Here is a 24,754-nt window from a genome sequence, read left to right as displayed (position 1 = left end):
GCCCTGCTAAAAATCAAGAATGTCAACATACTTTGAGAGAAGACTATTGTAGAGATGCAAATAGTCAAATTACTTTTCATTTTTAACCAGAACACTTAAAAGTAGTCCTATAACGAATTATTCATGAGATGTTCCTATTTTAAAAGCCATGCCCACATAGCTATGAAAGGCAAAGAATTGTGATGTGAGGAAGGCTTTGTTTGTTTGCATTATGTCATATCACACTAAAATATAATGGTGTCAAAAAAACTAGTTATTTTGCACAGTTGAATAGCAGTAACAGTAATTTTCAAATAAACAAATCTCTGCATATTAAGACTTAACGCTATCTAAAATGAACCAATGATAAGTTTCCTAAGCACTATAAAAGGAAATAACAGAATTTTAAAAGGGTCAACTGTCCTGAATTGTGCTACCAACTCCTATTACAAAAAGTTATACTGGATATTTCCAACTACTCTGTTTCCTTGAAAATAAGACCTAGCCAGACAATCAGCTCTAATGCGTCTTTTGGAGCAAAAATTAATATAAGACTTGGTATTATATTATATTATATCCGGTCTTATAGTAAAATAAGACAGGGTCTTATATTAATTTTTGCTCCAAAGGATGCATCAGAGCTGATTGTTCGGCTAGGTTTTATTTTCGGGGAAACACGGTATCTTAGGTGAGATTTCACAAAATCCATACATTGTCAGTCAGCACTAAAAAAATTATAATCTGGATATTCTACAATTTAATGTAATAAGAACTAATGTATATAAAACAAATTAATTAAAGAAATAATCTCAAAGAAATAGAAATCGGGTCAGGGTAATAAATATAGACATTTTTGAGTCCCTTATATTGAAGCTTTGTGCACAAGCACAACACAGGACAACTTTTTTTTTCCAGAGATACAAGCTTCTTGGCTCCTAAAAAGTTTTATAATATAAACAGAAATTCCATAACTGAAGTGTTAAATTGTTGCCTGTGGTGGTGACTAATGGTTAATAACATTATTAGAAGTCCATAGACTGAGAGAAATGCTCCCATCCTCCAGATTAGCTCCTCCAAAGCTAACAAAAGTTGTAGCTGTAGTAAGCGCCATCCCCCATTCACCTAGAAAGCCTTTGTGGAAATTTGTAACAGTGGGGATAATATAATTTTTTTATTTCCAGAGGTTTATTCTGGTTATAGAAAAAAGCCCTGATTACCATGCTGCCCTAGGAAAAAAAGATAAGCATTTTGCCTTGTGTATTAATGGACAATTCCTTTATTCATCTATCAAGAGAATCAGGAAAAAGGAATACGTCTTTTACCATTCCATCCCCAGCCAACCTCCACCCTTGAAAAGCTGGGAATACAAGTAGGACCTAAATGAAGGCGTGATTTGAAGTCAAAAGTCCATGTAAAAGAAAATGGTATTTCAGCCAACTGTGAGAAAATAGATATATGACTCTTTTCCCCAAGTGGCAGCTCAGCATATGCTTGTTGCTATTTTTAATAACAAAATTATTTTTAAAATATATTGTTAATTACAGAACAACTTTCTCAGAATAAAACTAATTATGCCACAACATGTACTCAGAAAGTAAACATTCCCATATCTAAGAAGTAGGTATAATTTAGTAACTACTAACCTAACTTTAATCTCTAGTTTAAAAATTAGTTGGAGCCCATTGTTAAGTCTGGTAACAGTGAAAACATCACGTAACAGTAGATGCTTCAAGGTTTACACCAAGATACTGATCTTTTGCCAGGGTTTACTTTAAGCTTTGACGTGAGTGTATAATACCTGTATTATTCATAAGTTGGGGAAAAGAAGGAACTCTAAAGTTCTGGTAATGGTACTGCTCTTGGACTTTGAAATGGAATGTCAAAGCATATGTTCTGCGCATAAGTGGCAGAAGGATATAGATGAAAGACATAGCAAGAAAGAGATGTGACTGGTTTATACTACCGCTTTTTAAAAAATCTAGATTATCTGAAATTAGTCATTACAATGTTACAGAGTTTTCCACCATAAAGCCAAAAGTGTATATAGCACTGAAGAAACAAACAATGCATTATCCTCCATGATAATTCTGTAAAACTGATAGCACCTTAGTAATACATACTCATTGATTCACAAACTAAATGCCATAGTAGCAGAAGGCATGTTCAACTTTTAAACTTAGTAGATTTGTGATCCAGTCTATTTTCAGAAGAATAAAGAGAAAAAAACTAAAACTATAGTTTATAGTAAAATACAAATCTTAATCTTTTCAATTTTTATATTTCCCAAAATGTATTTCCTCAAACAGAGGTCGTATTACATACAAACCCAAGACATTGCAAAAATATGCCAGATTTTTTATTTAAAGAAACTACTTCTAACGTTGGCAAAATAACTGTTTCTCTACCTATATAGTTATTAGCCTTGATGAAAATAACATGAGTATTCAGTGTTATCTGGAATTGTTGTTTACCATTCTCTAGAGACTGAAGACCTCCAAGTCATTTGATTCACCTGGCAAAGACCGAATTCATTGGTTTGGGGGATATTTGCAACCACAGGAATTTAAGATATGATAGGGGAGAGAAGTAAAAAGAGATCAACCCTCCCACACACACACAGGCACCAAAACCAAAACAAAACCAAACCAAAACAAAACCCGGAACTCTTAATTTTCTTTTAAAAGTTCACTTATTTCCTAATACTTTTCTTTTACAATCATTCACCCCATTTTTATATATCCTTTACATTTTCTTTAGTATAGGTCAAATGCCAAGTAGTGAATCAGATGGCCAAAGTATTTTAATTCTATTATTATAAATCTTAAAGTACCAAAATGAGAACTGGAAAAAATATTTTTAAGCAAGTAATTGATAGAAGCTTTTAAAATATGATTCTAGTCTGTATAAACATTGAAAGTTTTATTTTGAAGGTCTTACAATGTATAACTATATAAAATGGCGCAATGGCATAATGTAGTAGCTCTATTTCTCAAACTTCACTAAAATTGGGATGATTCAACTATGTAATTCTAATTCCAGTCTTTCTGATCTATTAACTTTCAACAAATAAGGCAAAATACTTAAATTTAAAGAAGATTTTTACCTAAATAAAGTTGATCTTTAGAACTAATGTTTTCTAAGCTGCTTTTGAAAACAGTTAAGTAGGCAGCTCTACAATTCCTATAAAATACCTCCTCTTCAGTTAGTGTAAATTTCTTTGTTCGAGGACTCTCTGAAAGCGTTGATTTCTGACTGGAGAAAGCTGCATCACTTCCGGGACTGATGGCCATTCTATCAGAAAGTAATTTTAAAAATAATTAGTTTAGTCAGTGTCAATCCCCTAAAATGCAAATATCACACTGCCTTTCACATGAATGGGGTGGAAACCAAGACATTAAAGTTTTATATGTGAATAAAAAAAGATGAACATTATAATATGCATAAGGTTGTATTGTATGTTAAACTAGAACAAGTCTTTGACAGTTGATTTCTAAATATAAATATATATACACATATATACACATATCTACAAATATGTGTCTATATACACACACATACACATATGTGTATATATACACACACACACATATATATACATATAGATGCCAAAAGAAAAAGCCAAAACAAAGATGTAACAGAAATACAAAAGAAGAATCATAGAGCAAAGGAGAAACACACATTTATTCTCAAAATAAGAGGCCAGTCAGCAAGACTCTTCATAGAGTTGTCATGAGGATTAAATAAGTTAATACATGTGACGCATGTAGAACAGCACTTGACACAAATTAAGTGGTAAATAAACTGTAGATAGCGTGAAACTCCATGTTAATAAGAACGTGGATACAATGGGATTGGCAGTTGGCATCCATCTCCACAGCAGCATCAACCAGGTCATTTCATTAACATCTCACTAATGCAGCCCCACATTTTAAATGATCGAATTTTTAAAATCCCATTTATACCATTATCATGAGATTTTATTGTGTTCCATGACTAATAATAATGTTTTGGGTTTATATAGCACCTCTGCTCATAAGAGCTTAAAGAACTGTCATACTTCATGATTTATCCTTACTATCTTTTTTTTTGTCCATTTTACAGATGAGGAAGTTGAAGGACGGTGTTGCCAAGCTAACAGAAAGTAGCAAAAGGCAGTAAATTTAGACAGCAGTTTCTTCTTTATTAATGTGAATGAAGGCTTCTTGTACAATAGTTACAATGAGGCACTAAATTGTGCTGGTGGTCTAAAGGCGTCCAACATTTTACCCAGCTTTGACTTTTAAAAATACATTCCAGCCTAATAAATTTAATATTTCAAGTTCAACAATAAGACGACACAGGTAGGGTCCCCTTCAGGACTCATTGGATTCTTACTCAAGAGGCCTAAATCACTTGCACCTTCTTGAATTATATAGGTCTTTTACACTTGGGAAAGAAAGATAATAATCGCTTATCATGGATGAAGTACCCTATTTATAATACACAGACCGCCTGCCTGACACTTTCATATTACACCAGATTTAGAAGGACCCCCATAGGGATGCGGAGTCACAGTCTGGTTACTGCAAATTGGTGTCACTATAATTAAGCGTCAGAGTTTTAAACACATATGCGTGCAAGCATCTCCTCAAAAATGTGAAAGAAAACCGTTCCAATAGAAAGAGAGAATGAATGTACATTTTGCAGCAAGCATTTTTAAAATGTAAGTTTTTTTTTTTTTTGGGGGGGGGGTCGTCTTCAAATACTCTTTCCAAATAAGGTGACTCTCTCCCGTGAAAATCCCAAGGCAGAAATGTTCCAGAATTCTATTCTTTTCCTTTCTATGACGAGAGACTAAACTGAAGCTTAAATAAATATATAATTGTACCCCCTCAGGCTTGGAAACCTCCTTCATTTAAAACTCCAGCCCGAGACTCAGACAGGGGCCTAGAGAGTATATTGCAGCAAACGGCTCCATAAATAACCAGCCACACAATAGCAAGAAAAATAAACTAACAAGCGCCTAGGGCTTTTAAAGGGCCAAGTGAAAGCAGCTAGCCAGCCAGCCCGTCACCGTCCCCATACAGTGAAATATGTTCACAGCTGATCTCCGGCAACATCTCTCCATTTTTTTAGTTCTCTGGGCATAAAACTGCATTTATATGCACATTTTAAGTACCTACATGGACCAAGTGTTACTATGACAGAGAAGTAAAAGAAGCAGGTGGGAGAAATGGAAGCCGAACAGAAAGGGACGGAACGGGCAAAGAGAGACAGAGAACTGATTGCTACCTAATTCCAGCTCACAAACGAGGAAGCGAAGCCAGTTCTCTGCACGGATTCCACAGTCCGCTCACCGCAGCCAGGCGGACCTCATCCTTTCTTTAATTACCATGGCAACTGCCCTTCACTGCCACCGGAAATAAGATACAGAGCACCTCCCTAAATGGTCCGGCTAGAAATATACGGATGGTTAATCCACAGGGAACAGAGACGGTTCTATCGCTCCTCTTTCGGGGGTTGTTATGGCGAGAGTCGTGAGAGAGGGTCCTGTGTTGCACTAGTAAGGACATGATGCCGTTCCAGATAGAGACTCCCTTTCTCCTCTCCCCGCATGCACTCGGATCCCTTGTCGCGGAGACGATGTTTCCGGTGGGCGTCATTGAGTGTGACACAGCGTTGAGCACCCACAGGCCCGCGCTTTTCAGGCTTTTGCGTTTCCCTGGGAAGGTTGTCATCGGAAGAGGTTGCTCAGTTCATTTTATCCCGCGGCGGTGGTGCTTCCCTGAATGGCGAAATGCCGTAGGTATCTCCTCCCCAGGTATTGCTGTTTGACGGGCTCCCCTGTGAGCAAGAAGAGTAGATATCAAGTGGTCCAATAATCTTTTGTTTTTCTACTTTTCTGAGTATAAACTTTTCTCCTCCTTCGATAGTTCCTGGTACTTGGTACCCTCAACTCACCTTGCAGCCGGAGTTATGCGGTCTTTGTTCACTTTAATTCTGATTCTCCAAAGTTTTTGACAGATTTTATATGCTGTGGGCTGTATTTAGGGATGTGTTCAGTGCTTGAAATAATTTCAAATATGGTTAACATGCCGAGAATGATGCAGAGTAGATTGAAACACCCTGTATAATTTAATAAAGCCCTTTAGTGGCTACATTAATGTGGTTCGTATAAACTTCTGGGACAGCTCAAGGACTGGCTCAGACCTGGATTCCAGCTCTCAAACAAGAAAGTGTAGCCAATCTGGGCTTCCGTTTTCATGTTGCTGCCATATAGAAAATTTAAGTTCAGTAAAGAAGTTTTTCTTTGGGGCCGGGAGATTAATATCTTAACACGTGAAATTCTCTGGCTGTCCCTTGTCCCAGGTTGACTTAAGTACCCCGTCCTGTGCACCTCTAGAGACACGCGAATTTCTCAGTTGTTTTCAAAAATACGAAGTAACACAGCGGGGGAAATATTAGTATCAAGTAGAAATTGACATGAAAGTGGAAAGATATGAAGAATAATAACCTACATTTATTGACTCTTTATGGTTTGGGTACTGTGATGAGCATTTTACCTACATTTTCTCGTTGAATCCTTAAAAAGGGCTTTAAGAGGTTAGAGGCTGCTATTATCTCTACTTTCCAGATAAAGAAACTCAGCACTTTACATAATGTCCTATCCACAGGTATCAATCAATGTGTTTTACTTAAAAAGTTACGGATTATTAAAGAGGTTTTCCTTTCCCCAGAATTAAGCAAAAAGACGTGTCTCCCAACTGCTGCACTAGAAAAAAACCCAGTTAGCACTTTTGTGAAGCTGCAAGGATAATGTAGCAAACTCCCTGATAAGTAGAAAGACATTGGAAACTGGCATGTATTTGCTTAGTAAGTGGTGATACTTCCGGAGCTATGATTCTGTTCTGTTACAGGTAGTAGGGAACCAAAAAACTATTAAAAGTGGAACTTTTGTACAACTGTTTTCTTAACATATTAACATGTACATGTTATATTAGGAGAGACTGCAGTCAATGTATTCTGACAAATTCATGGCCTTAAAGTTGAGGTTGACATCACAGGGCATACATCCAACGTAGGATTTATATTTAGAATATATAAAGAACTCTTACAACTCAGCAGTAAAAGTACAAAAGCCTTATTAAAATAATGGCTCAAAGACTTGAACCAATACCTAATAAAAAGTTATAAGAATGGAAATAAGTACTTTGTTAGACATCAGGGAAATTAAAATTAAAATTATATTATTGAAATATTATTTAACACCCTGTAGAATGACTGTATATGCATTTCCTTTTTAAGAATACTAGGTGAATATTGACTCTCAGTAAATGGAGATATGGGTTAGCGCTTACAAAACTAGTTTCTATGTAAGTAATAAGTGTATTGAAGATAATGGGACTAGGTTTTCACTGTTGGATAGAGAAATTTAAAATATTTTGGCTTAGTATTGGAAGTATTATGAAATCATGGATTTTTTTAGGTACATATGAAGATACAAGTAGATAGAAGTGTGTGTTTTCTGTTTTACCTCTGTCCATTGCCTATAAACAATCACATAAGTAGGTAGCAGTGAACACATCTAATGCCTAGATCTTGATTTCTAAATATCATTGTCCACCAAAAAAAAAAACAAGTTTTGTTGAAACAAAAGCTAAATTCAAGGGCTGGGACAGAGAACATTTTTTTGTGTTTGCTGGAAAGTAAGAAATAGTCAAAGAATTACACGTACATAGGGTACATTGGAGGCAGTGTGAAAGGGGAAAGGTCCCATAGCCAAATCAGACAATTAAACATCAAAATAAGTGATAGGAATTGATTATAACCCATTGGGTAAAATAAAATTCCATGATTCCATAGTGATATAAATAAGTGAATAAATAGAGAGGAGAAACGAAAGCTCTTTCTTGGAGTAGAATGCTAACTAATAAATACAAAAGAATGATAGAATTTGAAAATCATCAGTGGCTCTTTAAAAGTATTGGGAGAAAATTTGATACGAAACAAGATATTTACACATAAGATTTCTTATTTATTACAAGTACAGGTAAGGATGCGGGGAAAGGGAAACTTTGTGTACTGTTGGTGGGAATGTAAATTGGTGTAGCCACTATGGAAAACAGTATGACCTTTCCTCAAAAAAACTGAAAATAAAACTACCATATGATCCAGCAATTCCACTTCTGGGTATTTATCCAAAGGAAACAAAAATACTAACTCGTGAAGAGATCTGCACCCACTTCCATGTGCAATGCAGCATTATTTACAATAGCCAAAACGTGGAAACAACCTAAGTATCCACCAATGGAAAAAGAGGTAAAGAAAATGTGGACAGTAGAATATTCAGCCATAAAAAAGAAGGAAATCCTGCCATTTGTGACAACACTGATGGACCTGTAAGGCATTATGGTAGGTGAAATAAGTCACACAGAGAAAGACAAATACTGTATTATCTCGCTTATGCATGGACGCTAAGAACAAAAACACAAGCTCATAGATACAGAGTATAGATTGATGGTTGCCAGAGTTTGTGAGGAGCAGGGGGTGAAGGATTGGGGTGGGCAAAATGAGTGAAGATGGTCAAAAGATACAAACTTCCATTTATAAATAAGTCCTGGGAATGGAATGTATACTCACCAGGCTGTAATGTACACCAGGAAATGTTACTGTATTGTATATTCGAAAGTTGCTGAGAGAGTAGATCTTAATAGTTCTCATCACAAGAAAAGAATTTGTAACTGTTGTGATCTGAACTAGACTAACTGATGATTATTTCACAACACACATGTCAAATAATTATGTTGTGCACCTGAAATGAATGTTATATGTCAAAAAATGTTTTCCTGATTTTGATCATTGTATTGTGATTATATAAGAGAATGTCGTTCTAAAAAAAACACAAATATTTATGGGTAAAGGTATACGATGTCACCATCTTCTGAGTTTCTCAAAAAAAGATTATGCATATAAAATATATATACAGAGGGTGCCAAAAAATGTGTACAAATTTTAAGGAAGGAAAAAACTATTAAAATTGTAATATTCAATATACTGTACTGATAACAAAAGATGAATATAAGTCATGTTTGACTTTTGCAATTACAAGAGATGCTCAAAGTGGTTACCATCAGCATCCAGACACTTGTGATTATGATGAACTACTCCCTGAGCATCGTTGACCAAAGTGTCCACTTGTATACATTTTTTGGCACCCTTGGTATATGTGTATTTATATAGTAAGAGAATGACAAAGCAAATGGGTCAAAATGTAAACAAGTGGTAAGTCTGGATAAAAGGATAACAAGGACTCTTACTCCTAGAACTTTACTTATGTTTAAAATTAAGTTACAAATAAACTCATCCAATTGTTTTTTTAACAAAAAGTACTAATGATGGCTTAAGCAGTACATTAAACACAGTTGATGAAAGAATTAGACAACTGATAGATAGAGCTGAAATTGCCAAAAATGCAGCATAGAGACCAATAATAAGAAATCGGAGTTTAGAGATAATGGAACATGAACTAGAAAGTCCAAAATTACTTCTAGATGAAGTCTCTAGAAAGGTAGAATGAAGGTGAGTCAAAGAGATTATGGCTTAGATTTTTCCAGAACTGATAAGACACAAATCCACATAAGAGACTATTTCTGAAATAAGACTGTGTTAATATGACATCTTTTGGGACCTACATTTAAACTGCCTTAAATAGGATTGGAGGATCATAAAAATTAAAAGAATTAAATATATTCTTGGATATGAGACTGAGGTTTTAAATTAAAAATAAATACAATTAAATAAATCATTAATTTGTATAACACCTTTGTGCCTATCATCGTGTCAGGCTTTGGGGATTCAAATGTGAACAGATACTATACCTCTCTAGGAGTTTCTATTTTAGTGGGAAGGATTGTTCAACAAGCGTTTTTAGAACTCAGAACCTACCAGTTAACAGACAAGGTACGAGTGATATAAATATTTTAGTCTAGGGAGGAAAGACTAACTTATAAATAGACCAGTTCAACAGAATAGGGTTAATGAGAGAGACATGTATAAGTGCTATAGGTATAGAGTTGAAAGATCCTTAGTGCGAACTGGACATTTTCAGAGAAGACTTCTTAGAAACGATTGTGCTAGAATCTCAAAGTAAGCTTAGTATCAATATTAGTTTATTATTTTCATTTTGTAAAATATAGGAAAGTATGTAAAATATTATTCATCTACCATATTTAATTCTGATAAACCTATGTGGCCCCTTTCAGTAGACTCTTTTAAAGGACTTATGTTTTTTATGTATATGTATGTATGATGATATACACATGTTTATATGTTTCTCACAGAAACATATAAGGTAATAGAAGGTAATAGTAATGAATATTTTATTAATGTTCATTTTCAGAGTACCCATGTAAGAGTGACGTGATGGTATTTCTCATTTTATTCAACACAAAGACTATCTTACCTCAAAAAAAAAAAAAAAAAAAAAAGAATATCTTACCTCCATCTGTTTATCTTCTGGCGTCATTATTGCCAAGTTTATCCCCTTTGCTTCCGTAAGAATTCTTTAGCTAATTCTTTATTAATCGTTCAATAAAGAAGCTTTTGATGCCATCAGATGTTGCCCAATAACTGGTTAAGGTTTTGACCAGTTCGGTCAAGAAGAATAACAGAGGTTTAATCATTTATGTGCTTTCATATGGTGACCATATTTTTATATGCAGTGATGTTCCCACTCACCCATTCTGTGATAGTAAATTATTGTGTAACAGTTACGAATGTTGAACATAAAAGAGCGTAGGCTTGAATGAAAGAATGCAAAGAGGGCATAGGAGATTCTTCTCCCTTTTTTGCTCGTTCCTATGCATAGAATGGGGGAAAATCATTTTCGATATCTCAGTTTATACCTAAGGAGTGAACTTGGCCATTGCCTTTCATCAAAGGATTTCTAAATATCTCATAAGTATACTCACTAATTCTAAACACTCTTGTGAAATTGTGACTGGCAATATTACCATCTCCATTATAGTGAGGAGTAAATGGAAGCACTGCCGTGCTAAGTGATAGTTTTATTTTCTATTCAGAAATTTCCTACTAGTTTATAGGCCAGTTTTAACTTGAGGAAGCTTAGTGAGATTATGTGATTTGCCCAACCATAAGGAAAGAATTTGGCATAGCATCAAGGCTCCCTGAGTCTTACCTGCTTCACTAAGTTTGTCTTCCTCCCTCCACACACACTCTTACCCTCAGCTCAGCTATTCAAAATTATATTTAATCCAATGTTTTAGAAGTCTTGTAAGAGAACCTCAACTCATGTAATTTCATGAGTTTTTGAGGTGTCGTTCCTGGTTTTTAATTAGGAATCAAATGATAGTTCACCTTTTTTTAAATAATTTCTTTTGTGTTAAAATATATGTAACATAAAATTTACCATTTTAACTATTTTTAAGTGTACAGTTCTGTGGCATTACGTACATTCACTTTGTTGTACGAGATCACCATTGTTCATGTCCAGAACTTTCTCTTTTTCATCTTGCAAAACTGAACCTTTGTGCCCATTAAACAGTAACTCCCTATTCACCCCTTCCATCCCCTGGCAACCACCATTCTATTTTTGTCATTATGAATTTGACTACTTTACCTCATTGAGTAGAATCATCTCGTATTTGTCCTTTTGTGATTGGCTTGTTTTACTTAGCATAATGTCTTCAAGGTTCGTCTGTGTTGTAGCATGTGTTGGGATTTCGTTTCGTTTTAAGGCTGCATAATATTCCATTGTATGTGTGTATATGTGCGCATGTGTGTATACCACATTTTGTTTATTTATTCATCTGTTGATGGCTACTTCCACTTTTTGCCTATTGTGAATAATACCGCTATGAACATGGGTGTACAAATATCTGTTCATGTCCCTGTTTTCCAGAAGTGGAATTGCTGGATTATATGGTATTTCTGTGTTTAATTTTTTTGAGGAACTGCCCAACTGTTTTACACAGCAGCTATACCAGTTTTCATTCCCACCAGCAGTGCACAAGAGTTCCAGTTTCTCCACATGCTGGCCAACACTTATTTTCTGTTTTTTTGATAGTAGCCACCCTAATGGTTGTAAAGTGGTATCTAATTGTAGTTCTGATTTGAATTCCCTTAATATTAGTGCTGCTCTTAATATTAGTGATGTTGAGCATCTTTTCATGTGTTTATTGGCCGTTTGCATGTCTTTGGAGAAATTTCTATTTGAGTTCTTTGCCTATTTTTAAGGGCCCAATGTTTGTAAACCAAGGTAGTAACCACAGGAGCTGCTTATGATTTTATGGAACTACCAGGGATATATCACTTTTAATTGCTAACTAGTACTGGTAGCAAGTGAATAAATACTTTAGGAAAATATCCCAGGTATCTAATCAAGTTCTGCCTGTTCTTCCTTTAGAATATGTTTTGTCCATCTCTTCCTCTCTCTTCCTGTTAACGTCCTCCTAATCTGCTTGACATCATCTCATGCTTGTATTGCAGTTGTACCTGAGTAAAGTGAGTTTAAAAAAAAAAAAGGTAAAAGCATATAGTAGGTGCTCAATGGGCCCAGTTCTAATAGAATGGTAAAAATAGATGGTCATAAATTCCTCTAGTAGGTTTTTGCTCTTTATGACCTCTTCTTTAGCCTCTCCCTCAATTCAACCAAGAGTTGTTATGCACAGGACCTAAGATCTAAGCTTCTCTTACTTAAGCTGTGTGACAGTAGACAAGTCACACCAACTCATCCCTACTGGGTAAACTAAGTGATTGCTTAGATTTCTCCTAATCTAGTGTATTAAAATTTTTTATGATTCTTGTAAATGTTAGCTTTTGGTTATTAGATGCCTGAATTATCTGAAAACCACATTTCCCATAATACATCATGTGTTTAGATTCTCACTAAACGGTTAAACTGGGAGGTAACAGTCTAACTCTGCTTACTTTCTTGTTTATTTTTACATATTTCCTTGGGCTTCTTAGATCAACCTAGGACCTAAACTAGAAACCTTTAAGTCTGACATTTTTTTTTTTTCTCTAGGAATTAGCTATCAATAATAAAGCAAAAATATTTTGAACAGTTAGTAACAGGGTAGCACTTGTTTCCTTCTGAAAGGTAATATAGCATCTTAACAGCATTTGAATGAAAACAAAGGATACAAAAATACCATACTGTGTACTTTTAGTTTTTGATTTCTACTTTTGGAGTTTTTAAAAATGCCAAAACATCTTACACATCTGAATAGGGTAATATATATCCATAGCTAAATATAAATACTTTGGGGGGATTTATTGCCATTTTTATGTGTTCATACCTCTATTCTTTTATTGCCTCATTGAGAATTCACATTAAATTTATTTCAAGTGGACTTCTAAAAGATAAAACTAATTCTTTAAATCGGTTTAATTAATCTCAAGAAATAATGTGATAGACTAATGTAGACATAATAGCAAAATTAACTGAAACCTTTTTAGATAGATTAAATTTTTGTATTTAATATTTACTGCTCGGTAATTTTTATAAATTATATATCTGTTTCACTTTTTTCTTACTCCTGTTACTGTGTGAAAGTCAATATTCAGTTTTTATGAATAGTCATTTCTAGGATGTTTAAGTTTTGTTTGTTTTCTATACCACAACCTTTATAATACATTTTTTTCTTTTTTTTTTTTACCTAATGCTCAAATTCTCTAATATTTTAAATAACAATTTCTGTTTCTCGGGGATCGAGAAAGTACTTTTAAATGCTGTATTTGTCACTGGGAAAACTAGTTTTAATTTATATTGACCTTTTTCTCCTTTGAGCATTTAGTCTGCATTCAATAAAATGTTGATGACTGCTCTTTAGAAGACAGCTCTATGAAATAAAGTATTATAAATATTCAGCTTTCCTTTCTAAGCATTGTCACCAACAGCTGGGCATCCAGTTTAGCAGAACAGATTTTTCACAGAGAGAGCCTGGCATGTTCCTGAATCAGTTTAGTGAAGGAGACAAAAAATAGTTTCATATGGATTGGGGACTTATAAAGACATAGAGCATCTGTTCCTCGGTTAAGTCATAGTCTGGTAGCACTGAATCATGTTTAAAGCTAGAATAATGTGCAAAACTTTTTTCACCTTGCTCCTCATACCTTTAATACTTAGTGCATTATTTGTGCAAATAATATACTTTCAACATCTCCACTAAAGGTATGTAAATGATTTTGTTCTGATGTATAATTTACCATTAGTGGTATTTTAAAACACACAAATAGAGTAATTTTTATGAAGATCATTTTATATGACTTTAATGATTGAATTGTGTGATAGTGCACATATATAAAACCACATATGCATAAAAAGATCCGCTTAAATATTTATTATTCCATCTTGAAATGTGCTCTTTTTAAAAAGCAGCTTTCTTCATATGATATTCTACTGTACTTGGAGAAAGTACTTAGAATCTTTGTTTATATATATTACTCTTGAATATTTGGCTACTTAAAGCATATCAAATCTAAGACTTCTCAAAATGTTTTGTTTGCAGTGTTAGAAGATCACTGAAATTGGATGGTCTGTCAGAAGCAAATGTAAGTATTTGCTTATGAGTTTGTAACTGCATAATAAGATTGTGATCTTAATTTTTTTAACAGCTGATTTACCATACTAACTACAAAAATAATTGTGACATAATTGTGATTGGTACACCATTTTCTGCATATATTTTTGTGAATCTAATGTATGGAAGTCTTTGGCCAGTTTGAGGTTTTCATTTAAGAGGCAAATTATTTAGAAACCTTAATGAAATAATTTAGAAATTAATTCTCTATTTGTAGAAAATAATATTCTGCCACTTAAATGCACAAGAAACAATATGGGACAATGGCAGTGCTTTAGTCTGCATTCTGTAATCTGCTAAATTGAAATAAAAGCATTAACAGCATTTTTATATCAAAAATGTAATTACCTTCCCTCAGCTTGCTGACATGATTAAACAATAAAATACTAACACTAATAAATTTCACCATGGTTGTCACAATAAAAATAAAATTGTACTGTTGCTGTTACTTTTTTGTAAATCTAGTCATAGCACATTCCCAATGCCAGCATATCATGACATATGTTAGTTTATTATCTTTTCATACCAATATGGATCTAGATACAAACACTAATACTGAGATACTTATGGCCTCAGTAATCTTAAGTGCAAGTAAATTGGTGAGAAAGTAAATTAAAACAAGTAGCTAGTCAATAAGTAAGCTCCTACAAAATCCCATACGAGAACGCCATTTCAAGAAATGATTTTATATGGAGTTCTTTTTTGGAAGACTCACCGGTATTTAACAATTTACCATTTTAAAAACTTCCTAGGTGCTTTTTAAAAAAATTTAAACAAAGGTGGCAAAATACTGCAATGCTACTAAAAAAATCATTAGCAGTGTAATTAGCAATTTAGAGTACCATTATCCAACTTGTTCTACACAGAATGCAGCTGTGACGGTAATTCTGCATCTGTTTCTTTGGTCAAAATGGTATTTTGGTAGATGAGTAGTCCAGCTTGAAATGAAATAGTGTTCTTTCCTGCCCTCAAACTGTTCTTTGGGAGGTGGTAACATTATTTGAATGGAAAAGAATGGCCATGTAGGAATTCATCCTCTTCGTGAAGTACAGTTGTCATCATGGCAGGCTTTCTATCCTTTTTTTTCTTTTTTTTTTTTTTTTTGCAGTTTAGGCTGTGTCAAGCTAGGCAGTGCCACAGCTAATATCCTGTATTAGATAAATACATTGTTATGTTTGGCCCAATTCTGTACCTTTAAACCAATTGACTTAGCTTGGTACCACATGGCCACCACCTGCTAAACTGCAGTTCTCAGCATCCTAGCCTGGGCCTTCAACATTTCTATTTTCTGATCTATTTCTGGTGTTTTCAGCCTTTGTTTTCTGTCTCATCATGTTTGCAGTTCTATATTCACATCTTAGATCTGACAGCTTTTGCGCTGGTGCTAAGTCTAGGCTTCTCTCCTCAGCTACATTTATACTTCCATCTACTGCAGTGACAACTTAGCCCTGAAGCATCCAGGCTCCTAAGAATCTACCCCCGTGCCAGTGATCCCATTGAGACTTGCTTAGCCCAGGCAAAGGAAAATCAGACATTCAAAAGATATAGCTATATTTCTAAGAGTACCTAATTGCTATGAAGCTACAGAGGAACTAGTAGTAACTTTGTGGTCATTTTGCCTTACCAGTATGATGCTGAAGGAAGAAGACTTTGGTGTCCAAGGAAAGAGGATGGCTTTCATATGCCAGTTGGTTGAACTGGAGCCTGTTCATCCTAATCTGCTATTTCCTCTCTCAGAGACATCGAAACTCCCATATCCCCATGTTCCCAATACAGCTATAGACCTTCATGGAGACTAACCCTCCAGGATGTTAGGGCAAGTCTGCAAAAGTCATTTTTTTATGATTCTCCTATTGGGAGAAGCAGAGATATGGATCATCTCCTGTGACCTTCCTTTAATATATAGAATGTACACTGCAAGTACCACCACTTGCTGAACCTTCCAAATTGTTGGGGGTTAGTAAGGAATGATGAAGGTTTCAATTTATCATCAACTACAGTATTTGGGCTACTCAAGTTATTGCCCTCCAAACACTGTTTCTTGGTGAATTTTCAGGAGCAGAGATGATTTATTACAAACTGCTGCCAATAGCAGTCCAGATGAATGTATAGGGACAATTGGCAACCTGGTCATAAACCTAGCCAGCTTGACCCAATCTCTTTCAAGCCATCTCAGAGAAGGAATGAAAGAAGCAGAAGCTACAGATGGGAAGGGAAGGAGCACAGTTCCTACTAAGGCAAACTCAACAGGCATGCAGCTAGAAGGAATTGCAGTTAGGGTTTTGGGGGAGGTGCGCTGATTTGGACGTAGGTTACTCCATTATTATCAGTAGGACATTTCTAAGTCTGATTATTTCCATGGCCTAAGCTTGTCTTAATCTCTCTGAGACACAGCTTCTGGCCATTAGGAAATTTTATAGCTCACACTCAGCAGGTTTACTTACTAATCTGGCTCAAAGCTACTCCTTTTTTCTCTCCCTCCCTCAGTCTCCTTCCCTTCTTCCTTACCTTTTTCTTATGGAAATTTTCAAACATATAGAAAAGCAGAGAAAATAATACCTCCACATTGTCATCACCCAGCTTCAACAATTACTCACATTTTGCTTCATTTATTTATGTATATATCTGCACATATATTTGTATATATATGTACAGGCCTTATATACGGGCCTTATATACAATGTTGGTTCCATAAGATTATAATGGAGCTGAGAAATCCTTATCACCTAGTGATACTGTAGCCATCATAGCACAATACATTACTCCTGTGTATGTGGTGATGCTGGTGTAAACAAACCTGCTCTGTGTACAGTACATAATCCATAGTAATAAATGGCTATGTTACTGGTTTATTTACTATTATCGATATTTTAAAAGACTGTACTCTTTCTACTTATGAAAAAAATTGCTGTAAGAGTATGCCATGTTACGCCAGCAGCAGCCTCATACGTCTTGTGTTTACCTTGTCTCTTGATTGCACAATTTTATTTCCTGCATTTGATTTGATCTCATGTTGTTTTGTGCAGTAATGTGCTGTACAGGCTTGTAGCCTAGTAGCAGTAGACTATACCATGTCACCTAGGTGTGTAGTAGGCTCGACCATCTAGTTTTGTGTAAATACGCTCTATCATATTTGCCCAAAGACAATCACCTAACAACGCATTTCTCAGAACGTATCCCCATCATTAAGTGGCACACACTCTGTGTGTCTGTGTGTCTATATTTTTCCAGGAATATTTTATAAGTCCCAGACATGTCATTTCATCAGAGTATTCTTTAGTACGTATATGGATTTCTGATAGGTAATGTCTTCTTTCATAAAGACAGTGCCATTATCAGACCTTGCAAAATTAACAGTAATTTCTTGATAATACCTTTCACCCAGTTTATATTCCTATTTCCATGGTTGTTTCAAAATGTCCTTTTATAGTTGGCATATTAAAAACAGGATCCCAATGAGGTTTACACATTGTGATGGTTCTTAGCTATCTTGTCTTTTTAAATCTTTTTAAATTTCACTATGTTTTTTCGTAATTTATTTTTTTTTAAAAACTGGGACATTTGCTCTATAAGCATCTTCCACATTCTGGGTTTGGTTGATTATTTTCTTGTGGTATCCTTTAAATGATTTGCCTATTCTTATTTCCTATAAAACTGTTAGTTAAAGCTGGAGGATTAGAAAAGCTTTAAAACTGTTAGTTAAAGCTTGATTAGATTCTGGTTTGAATTTTTTATAAGAATGCCTCATGGATAGTCTGTGTAGTTTCTACTGCATCACCTATAGAAGCACACCAAATGGCCTGGTTACTGATTATTGGCCTCAGGTGTTATCCTCCTGATTCCTCCATAATAAAATTCCCTATTAGTCTTTCCCCTAATGGTTTTTAGAATTCATTTATGTTTATTTCATAGATCCCTTATTTCACTACAGTTATAAAATAGTGATTTCTTTTTTTCTCCATTTGATTATGAAGAATTTCAAACATAGAGACAAAGATAACATGTTGCCATTACCCAGCTTCAGTAATTATCAACACAAGGTTAATCTTATTTCATTTGTACTCCCACATGTACTTCAGTACCTCCCATACTACATTATTTTGAAACAGATCTCAAACATTAGCCATATCATCCATAAATATTTCAATAGTTATTTCTAAAAGATATTTTTTAAAAATATAATGGTATGATCATATCTCTCAAAATTAACAGTTAATTCTTTAATCATCAATGGACAATCTTTGTTCAAATTCTCCAATACTTCATATACTTTTTCACAGTTGTTTGTTCTCTTTTCTCAACTATAGGATGTTTTTTGAGATATAATTTCTATAACAAAAAATTAATCATTTTAAAGTGTATACCAGGGTTTTTAGTATACACACTAGGTTGTACAACTCTCACCACTATCTTAATTCCAGAACATATTCAACACCCCAGAGAGAAACCCCATAGCTATTAGCAGTTAGTCCCAATTTCCTCATCCCCTGTAAGTACTAATTATACCCCTAGGAGTGAAATTGCTGGGTCATATCTTTAACTTTTTGAGAAACTTGCAAACTCTTTTCTACAGTGACTGTGCAAACTCTTTTCTAAGTTCTCCAAATTCTCATCACTTGTTTTTATCTGACTTTGACTCTAGCCATCCTGCTGAGTGTGAAGTGGTATCTCACTGTAGTTTTAATTTCCATTTTCTTCATGATGCTGAGCATCTTTTCATGTGCTTATTGGCTATCTATATATTTTCTTTGGAGAAATATCAATTCAAATCTTTTGCCCATTTTTTAATTGGGTTATATGTCTTTTTAATGTTAAGTTGTAAGAATTCTTTATACATTCTTAATACTATACCCTTATCAGATGTATGATTTGCAAATATTTTCACTAGTTCTGTGGGTTATCTTTTCACTTTCTTGATAGTGTCCTTTGATTCACAAGTTTTAAATTTTGATGAAATACAGTTTATTTTTCCTTTGCTTGTACTTTGGGGGATTCTAGCTTAAACTGTTGCTAAATGCATGATAATGCAAATTTTTACTGCGTTTCTTTCTAAGAGTTATATAGTTTTGGCTCTTATATTTAGGTCAAAGACCTAATGGAACTAAATTTTGTACATAGTTTGAGAATAGAAGTCCAGATTCACTTATTTTTCCATGTATATATTCAGTTGTCCTGGTACTATTTGTTGAAAGCTCCTGTTTTCCCCATTGAATAACCTTGGCACCCTTGTTGATAATCAGTTGACTATAATGTATGGACTCTCAGATCTATTCTTTTAGTCTATATATCTGTCTTTATGCCACTACCACATTATCTTAATTACTGTACGTTTTCAAAGTAAACAAAATGTTCTAACTACTGTAAATTTGAAATCTGGGAGTGTGAGTCCTCCAACTTTTTTTTTTTCAAGATTGCTTCTGCTGTTCTGTATCCTATGCAATTCCATATGAATTTGAGGATCACCTTATCAATTTCTGAAAAACAGGCATTTGGAATTTTGATAGGGATTCCACTGAATCTGCAGATTAATTTGGGGAATTTGCCATCTTCACATTAGTAATTCTTCCAAACCATGAAAATATAATGTATCTCTATTTATTTTTATTGTCTTTGGTTTTTTTTTTAACAATGTTTTGTAGATTTCAGTATACAAGTCTTATACTCTTTTGGTTAAATTTATTCCTAAATATTTTCTTTTTGATGTTAATGTAAATGTTTTTATAATTTCACTTTAGATTGGTCATTGCTAGTATATAGAAATGTAACTAATTCTTTTATATTGAGCGTATATTGCACAACTTCACTGAACTCAGTAACTCTAATTTTTTTCACAGATTATTTAGGGTATTCTATACATCAGATCATGTCATCTGCAAATATAGGCCGTTTTACTTCCTTCTTTCCAATCAGGTGCCTTTTTTTTTTTTCTTATTGCCCTGGCTAAAACCTCCAGAACATTGTTCAGTAGAAGTAGCAAGAATAAACATCATTGTCTTGTTCCTGATCTGACTGGAAAAGTATCCAGTCTTTACCAGTAATGTTAGCTGTGGGTTTTTGCTAGATGCCCTTTATCAGACTGAGAAAGTTCCCTCCTACTCCTAATTTGTTGAGTATTTTTATCATAAAAGGATGTTGGATTTTTGCCAAATGCTTTTTTTGCATCTACTGAGATGATCATGTGTGTTTTTCTTCATTCTCTTAATACTATGTATTACATTGATTGGGTTTATATGTTGAACCAACCTTGCATTCACCGGATAAATCCCACTTGGTCATAATGTATAATCCTCTTTATTTTCCTTTTGTTTTGGTTTGCCAATATGTTGAGGATTTTCACATATATATTCATAAAGGATACAGGTCTGTACTTTTCTTTTTTGTGTGATTTATTTATCTAGTCCTGGTATCGGAATAATGCTGGCCTCCTAGTATGAGTTAGGAAGTGTTCCCTATTTTTTTTTAGAGAGTTTGAGAAGGATTGGTGTCAATTCTTCTTTAAAGATTGGTAGAATTCACCAGTGAAGCCTCTGGTCCTGGCTTTTCTTTGTTAAAATGTTTTTGACTATTGATCTAATCTCTTTTCTTGCTATTAATGTATTCTGATTTTCCATTCCTTATACTATCATAGGTATAAATAAAATAAAAGCCAAAAGCATAAAGCTTCTGGAAAGAAACATATCTTTCAGACCTTAAACAAAATTTCATACAACACAAAACTACTAACCAGAGTAAGTTGATACATTAGACTTTATCAAAATCAGAAATTTCTGCTCCTTAAAGACACCATTAAGATAACAATTGGGCAAGCCATGGATTGAGAAGAAGTATTTGTCGTGCATATCTCTGACAAAAGACGTGTATAAACAACAACAAAAAAGATTGCAATAAAAATGTACAAACTTAAACAGACATTTCACAAAAATATTTAAATGGATAATTAGAACATGAAAAGTGTTCATCATTAATCATTGGAAATACAAATTAAAACCACAATCGGATACTATTTCCACCCACTAGAATAGCTAAATAACAACCAAACAGATGGCTTTTTAAAAAAAACAACACTAGAATGACTAAAACAACACTAGGTTGGTGAGGATGTGGATGGAGCACCTAAGACTCATTTATTGATGGGAATTTAAAATGATGCAAGCACTTTGGAGAACTGTTTAGCTTTTATTTTATATCTAGAAAATAAATCTATATCCATCCTATAACTTAGCAGTTTCATTCCTAGCTTTCGCAAAGAAATAAAATATTATATCCACAAAAAGACATGTACAAGAATGGTCTTAGTAATTTAATTCATAATAATAAGTGAACTTAATTTATAATAAGTGAATAATTTCCAAACTGAAAATACCCCAAATGTCCTTCGAGGAGAGTAGAAAGACAAACTGTGGTATATTTATACAGAGGAATAGTACTCAACAATTTAAAAAACACATTACTACCACATGCAACAGCATAGAGGATCTCAGAAACATGTTGAACAAAAGAAGCCAAATACACAAAAGTTACATACTTAATTTATGTAAAGTTCAAGAATAGGCAAAACTGTCTGTGGTTATAGGAATTAGAGACTGGCTGCCTCTGGGCTGGAAATTGGGTACACAGGGTACAATGGAACTTTCTAGGATGATTGAAATGTTCTATGTCTTGGGTGGTAGTTGCATCAGTGTATACAGTTGTCAACTCATGAAGCCCAACACGTAAGATCTGTGCATTTTATTGTATGTAAATCATGCTTGAATAAACAGAAATATATTTGAGGTGGAATTCACTTTGTAGTTTGAAACATGAGGATATATGAAGGAATGATGGGAAACAACCATGAAAATATTTCATTAAAAACTTTCAATAAAAACTTCTTATTTCATTAAAAAGATTACAGTGGAAGAGAATAACAGAATAGCAATATCATTAATATTAAAATTAGTATTTTAGTTTCTTAAAATATGGAACAATGAGCACAAATCAAAACACTAGTGTATCAACTTTTTAGCCAATTTTTAAAGTTTTTCCTGTTAAAATTTTTTTATCAAAGTAACACTTATATATCGTGAAATTCACAGATCTTTAGTGTACAACTCAGGGAGTTTTAACAGATGCATACTCCTGTGTATCAAACACCCAATCAAGAAATAGAACATTTCCATCACCACAGATCTAATATATTGCTTACATTTTTTTCCTGCTGTCCCTTTAAGATCACTGAATGAAAAATGCTTTTGTTTTCCATAATTATCATTAAAAACAACCACAAAAACCCCAACATTATTAGGACCATTAAGGATAATTGTTGCAGCTGATCAGAAGTTAGTACTAGGTATCTAGGACTCTTCTAGGAACTCTAGGCCCATATTATGAAAAGTTTCTGAGACAGCTAATTCCGGGGGTGCCAAAAAAATGTATATAAGTAGACACTTTGGTCAAGGTTGCTCAAGCAGTAGATTGCCGTAATCAGAAGTGTCTGGACGCTGATGGTAACCACTTTGAGCACCTCTTGTAATTGCAGAAGTCAAACATGACTTGTATTCATCTTTTGTTGTCGGTATATATTGAGTATTACAACTTTAATACAGTTTACCTTTCTTAAAATGGGTATACATTTTTTTTGGCACCCTCTGAATCTAGGATTTTCTCATGTAAATTCCATAATTAGTACTAATAATTAATATCTTAGGTGAGACATTCTAATAACCTAATTAGCCAGTATAAGTTTATAAAAAATTCTGTCCCTTTGACTGACTTAAGTTTTCTTTTGTTTCTGGTTGTCCAAATACCTATAGTACCTGTGTTTTAAATATTTCAGTGATAGCATAGGCTAGTAGTTCATAATAATAGCAGATCCTTTATATCTCATATTTAATACTGAAAGAACCTTTAGTTAGTACTTTCTAGACTGTTTATAATAGGTAAAAAATCAATAAATTCAGGCATCTTTTTGGTAGAATGTGCTTTAAACAAAGTGACGAAGCAAGCTACAATTTGTGAAAGATATTGAAGGAGAATGTCATATATATTTGAAATTATAAGGAGAAGATTCATTTCTTTTTTTTAGGCAGAAAAATCAATTCCCAAACCTTAGTTTCGCTAATGTACAAGGTTTGACCTTCTTACAAAAAGTATAGTGGCATTTGGGCTGATCATAGAATTATTTTAGTAGTGGTAGTGAATATCTATAAGGAGTCAGTCAGTAAATGTTACAAGCAGTTGTAAATTATTAGAGAAGTAGCTGTGATTTATCTGATTTCTGTTTTCTTACATTTTGTTTACATCCTGAATTCTTTCCCTTCTCTCCCCAAATCTATTCTCATTTTCTTCCTCTTTTTCTAAAGCATTTGGTAGGTAGCACTCATCACAGCTGAATGGAAAGAATGCCAGACTTCTCAAGTAGTAGCTCAGTCTTCTCTCAAATCCGTCTTCTTAACTCTTCCCGTTGTGGGAGATTAATCAGTAGGCCAAGTCCTTCCACATTTGGGGGATGGCAGAACAGAAATTTTTAGATGGATTCTACGGTCACTTTTGAGCATCTTCAAGGTTTAAAAGTTAGAAGATCTTCTTAAAACTTTGATGGGCAGGGAAATCTTAGAGAAATAAGATTATGCCTTTGTATATATTAGTAGACAGATATTATGATAAAAATGTTATTTACTGAGGAATATTTAGTGGGATAGTAGGTTTTCTTTTTCCCTCTGTGTATAATAATTGTAGACAAACTTTTCCTTTTAACCAACACAGATGACCAAACAAAAGAAATCAAAAGAGTAGCCTCAGTATTTTTAAGGTGAGGGAAGAAAAAAATGCACAGACACCCACACTCGTGCACACACAAAGACTTATTTTATGAAAGCTAGAAAATTGTTTTCAAGGAGAAATGTATGATCTACAGTTACAATGTTTAGATATTTGGCAATTGGAAAAAATAATTTTTTGGTGAAAATAGGAAAACAGATTGACATAAATGTGCATTAGGGTAGTGACTTTCATTTCTTGTACATACACAGTAAAATAGTTCTGGGCAATAAATTCTTGGAAAAGTAGGGTAGGATTGGATAAATGTCATAGTTTATGACTGAATACATATAAACAGGTGAAAACTCAAGATGGAGAGGTAATAATAACCACCTGATAAAGAGACTTAAAACCCTTTCACCCTACAAAAAAGATTGCTTTAGAGTTATAACTTG

At 34.0% G+C, this 24,754-nt stretch overlaps 2 protein-coding genes across 5 annotated transcripts in view; one reads left to right on the top strand and one right to left on the bottom strand.

Moving 5' to 3' along the window:
• EFCAB7 (EF-hand calcium binding domain 7) overlaps positions 1–5,396 on the bottom strand; it is a 50,539-nt gene extending 45,143 nt beyond the window's left edge. Inside the window, exons 1-2 of one of the 2 annotated variants that reach the window (XM_019731483.2) lie at positions 5,251–5,396; positions 3,083–3,270 (exon numbers count right to left, since the gene is read on the bottom strand). In XM_019731483.2, the coding sequence (XP_019587042.1) occupies positions 3,083–3,269 (187 nt within the window). In that variant the 5' untranslated portion in view covers position 3,270; positions 5,251–5,396. The remainder of the gene's footprint in view (positions 1–3,082; positions 3,271–5,250) is intronic. The other variant, XM_019731490.2, reaches the window with a different exon arrangement.
• A 212-nt stretch (positions 5,397–5,608) lies between these two features.
• Positions 5,609–24,754, top strand: part of ITGB3BP (integrin subunit beta 3 binding protein) — a 41,038-nt gene continuing 21,892 nt past the window's right edge. Inside the window, exons 1-2 of one of the 3 annotated variants that reach the window (XM_019731515.2) lie at positions 5,609–5,760; positions 14,490–14,532. In XM_019731515.2, the coding sequence (XP_019587074.2) occupies positions 5,756–5,760; positions 14,490–14,532 (48 nt within the window). In that variant the 5' untranslated portion in view covers positions 5,609–5,755. Of the gene's footprint in view, positions 5,780–14,489; positions 14,533–24,754 lie in introns of all 3 variants that reach the window. The other 2 variants (XM_019731525.2, XM_019731504.2) reach the window with 2 other exon arrangements.

Source organism: Rhinolophus sinicus, linkage group LG06 (assembly GCF_036562045.2).
Source record: "Rhinolophus sinicus isolate RSC01 linkage group LG06, ASM3656204v1, whole genome shotgun sequence".
Classification (NCBI taxonomy): domain Eukaryota; kingdom Metazoa; phylum Chordata; class Mammalia; order Chiroptera; family Rhinolophidae; genus Rhinolophus; species Rhinolophus sinicus.
Note: the sequence above shows the minus strand (reverse complement) of the source record. Positions and strands in the feature narration are given on the sequence as shown.